Source organism: Austrofundulus limnaeus, unplaced genomic scaffold (genome assembly GCF_001266775.1).
Source record: "Austrofundulus limnaeus strain Quisiro unplaced genomic scaffold, Austrofundulus_limnaeus-1.0 Scaffold31, whole genome shotgun sequence".
NCBI lineage: Eukaryota > Metazoa > Chordata > Actinopteri > Cyprinodontiformes > Rivulidae > Austrofundulus > Austrofundulus limnaeus.
In genome coordinates this window covers 161,562-165,071 of record NW_013952433.1, presented here as the reverse complement: position 1 = coordinate 165,071, position 3,510 = coordinate 161,562, and the positions used below count along the sequence as shown (strand labels likewise).

The 3,510-nt window shown below is 37.6% G+C and overlaps 2 protein-coding genes across 3 annotated transcripts in view; both read right to left on the bottom strand.

Annotated features, from left to right (window-relative positions):
- Positions 1-1,960, bottom strand: part of eea1 (early endosome antigen 1) — a 26,664-nt gene extending 24,704 nt beyond the window's left edge. Inside the window, exon 1 of one of the 2 annotated variants that reach the window (XM_014005492.1) lies at positions 1,801-1,960. In XM_014005492.1, coding sequence (XP_013860946.1) covers positions 1,801-1,824 — 24 coding nt within the window. In that variant the 5' untranslated portion in view covers positions 1,825-1,960. The remainder of the gene's footprint in view (positions 1-1,800) is intronic. The other variant, XM_014005493.1, reaches the window with a different exon arrangement.
- A 220-nt stretch (positions 1,961-2,180) lies between these two features.
- The window catches only part of nudt4a (nudix (nucleoside diphosphate linked moiety X)-type motif 4a), a 12,308-nt gene continuing 10,978 nt past the window's right edge, over positions 2,181-3,510 (bottom strand). The window contains exon 5 of the mRNA XM_014005495.1: positions 2,181-3,266. Within this exon, the coding sequence (XP_013860949.1) occupies positions 3,049-3,266 (218 nt within the window). The 3' untranslated portion in view covers positions 2,181-3,048. The remainder of the gene's footprint in view (positions 3,267-3,510) is intronic.

Sequence of the window (3,510 nt, the reverse complement as noted above, 5' to 3'; positions counted from 1 at the left end):
CACTGCCACCTTGTGGGGGCACCAGAGACTTCACTAGTATTTTATGTACCTCTATGATTGAGAAGTCATTTTAATTTTGTTACACATTTAGCAGGGGCAGGACATGAAAACGAAAAAGCAATTTCCTCTTTCTTTTCTTTGTAGTTGTGTCACACTTTGAGCAGTCTTGGAGAAGAAAATGAACATACAGTTTGGATTATGTATTTATAATTTTACTTATGAGTCAAAAAAATCAGGTACATGTTGAAAATGAAACAGCATTTCTATTAATCCATTTTAATTAGGATTATGGAACACAATCGCTTCCATATGTTAGAGGTGTGAGTTGAAGATCTGTTTGATGGGTTCTTCTGCCAAATTGGTTGGAAAGCTGACCGAATAAAACTCTTAAGGCAAACTGGATGTTTGCATCATGGAATGACCTTTGACCCTGAGTCAAACAACACACATAAGACGGCACGGTGCTGCCTTTTGCACATTACTAGTAACAAAACTAAGTCCCATAAATGATTTACTTGAGTCTAAAACATGTTGAAATGTCAAAAGTAATAAAATAAAAAGTGATCAAAGGTGGTAGAGCTTTGACCAGATAAGGTAGTAAAATTTATTGCAATTGTTATCTTTCTTATAGGTTACAAATGTCATAAAAAGGCTATAGCTTCAACATTTTTAAAATGGGAAAGGTACAGTATATTTAAATAAAATGGTTCTTCTATTTCCATATGGCAACCACAAACTCTTCCGTCCTGAAAATAATAATAATAATAATAAGGATCAGACTTGTTTGTTCAGCACATCCCACGAATGTTAGACATAGAGGAGATCTGGACAACTTAAGCCAAGTGGACACTTTAAATTTGTGATTTTGTTACTCTTGAGCGATTTTGGCGTGTGTCAAGTTACAAGATTTTGTTTAAAGAAAACACTTTTTCCATTATTATTTTTTCTATATTTTCCATTTTACTGTTGCTAAATTATTACCTTTAAGCAAATAGTGTTTTATTTGTTTATAAATTGCCCATCTGCTTGCTAAGTGTCATTTTAATAAGTTAATATTTTTTTCACTTCCCTGTTTATGGTGAACATTTGACTTTCAAGCATTCAGGAATGCATTGTGGGTAATGTAGTTCTATAAGGAGGCTATCTCATTAGCTAACCTCTGTCTGTTATTCCTATATGAAACTCTGACAGCCCAATAGTTTCTCTAACCGTGTACTCACTAATGTAGTGATAAGCTCAGCTGTTTAAAACCCTTAATGTTTTAGTGTAACAATAAACTGACGCAGTGATTTTTAACACAGCTGTAGCTAACGCAACAGCGTTAGCATGTGTAATCGATGAATTAACAGTGCTTTGAGTTTGACACAGCTAGCTATAGAAAAAAAACATTAAAAATAACAGTTTTAACAACTAAGCGTCCACCATGTTGTGTCTTATTTGTCCAACATTATAATGTTGTGCACGTAAGCAGCTTTTCGTACAAAGGCACAAGTTTCATTTCTGTCTAGAGTATGATCAATCAACTGAATCATGTTAGCATTTATTAGCTTGCTGTGTCGTCCAAACCCAAGGAGCGCTTGATATGTTCTACACAACCTGACTGAAAGGCGGGACAATTTCCGACCAAGAATCATGCATGCTAAAAAATAAGGCTCCGCCCATCCACGACTAATCAGATTACAAAACATTCTTCCCCCATCATAACCACCAGACATGGAAAGGCCTGTCTCCCATAGAAAACAAGTCGCTGTACTGAAAACAAAAGCAATTCTAGTTGATTTATTGCTACAAAACGCTTACCATTTGTAGTATCCGTCTGAACATGGCCACGGCTGCGTTTGTCCTCGACACAAAATCCGATTAGTTATCCTTAATGTCAAGTTTACGACTCTGAAACACCGAACACCTGACCACCAGTGCGGGGAGCAGCAGCGGCGGTGGGTGGGCGGGTCACGAAGGGGAAGGCTGAGCAGCTGGGATTCACTGTCCGCCCGTAAAAAAACAGCACAAGCATTAAAGCAAAATATGTTTATTTAAATATATACATACAGCAAAGCAGCATATTCCTGTCACACATACAAAAATAAAATCAAAAATGGTACTATTAATTGCCTTAAAGTACAATAATATTTCTAACAATTTGGGTTGGTGAGACTTGAAAAAGTTTAATTGAATGGGGGCAATTTTCACAAATTTATTCATACACAACACCATACTCTGCAATTAACTGTAACAAAAATGCTTAAAATAAACTCAAGGCTATGAACATAGTTTTAAACATTGTAAAGCTGCATTGTTCATTCACTTTTTTTACTGTCTGACTGTGTTCACTAAAGAAGGCACTTTAAAATATACTAACATACTAGCTTCCCAAAAAGGTTTTATCATACAGACTAAAGCAATCAAATGCCCCTGATAGATTATATTTGAAAAATTATGTAATTTCTCAGAAGCGTGCTGCCCAGAGTAACTCAAATATAATATTTGTGAGTTCTATCCAACTTTGTGAGAGCTGATATTTAATTGCGAGGATGTTGTGTAATCTGTACTGTAGTGTACTCTGACATTAAATGTTTTAGACAGCACTAATTTAGGGTTTTCTTTTAATGAGGTGGATAATGTGCAGATAACACTGTTATTTGTTATACCAAAACAGACTTTAAACCAGCTCTCTTAGGGGAGAAATTGCAAAAACATAACCAAGAGTGTCACAAGGCTAATCCTCTCCTCTGTTAAAAAAATCACTTAATTATACTAAAATATTCCCACATTCTTGGCTAATCCTCCTAAAATGTCTTCCTGCAGAAGGACATTATTTAACTCTGAGTCAGTGTGGGAAGCTAAAGCTTCCCAGATCCAGCCTGCAGGAAGTCACCAACACACTGTGGAGACGGCCGGTCCAATATAGCACAGAGATGCATGTTTGTATCTGTTAAACACATTTACTTTGCGCCCACCAGTTCATTCTGTATGTTTAGAAAAGGTTTTTTTGTCAGATCACGTCCATCCCAGCGTCCTCTTGAAAAACAAACATCTGCTGCGGGTTCCTTATCTGTTGAACAGGTCCGAGTCTGGCGTGGAGCGAACAACGTAGTGCGGCGCCTTGTTGTCCATCGCTCGAGACCGCGGGGCGTTACCATTAGCGGGGCAACACAAGCTGGGACCACGGGTGTCGGCGAGTCTGCGTAGGTACTCTGCGTGGACAGGTTTGTTGCTCTGCAACACCCTGATGGCTTCGTCAACCTTAAACCATCTCCTCTTCCGTCCTGCGAGGTTATACAAGGAAAAGGGCAAAAGGTTTAAATTAATCTGAGATTCTTTATTTCATGGATTAGTATTAGGGCCACGTCAGACCGGGAGAAAGTGCGCAGAGTGGAAATGGAAATTATTTCAAGTCTCCAAACCCTTCTTTAAAAGTTACAGTGGTTTGCAAAAGTATTCATACCCCTTGAACTTTTCCATATTTTGTCACATTACAACCACAAACATAAATATATTTCACTGGAATTT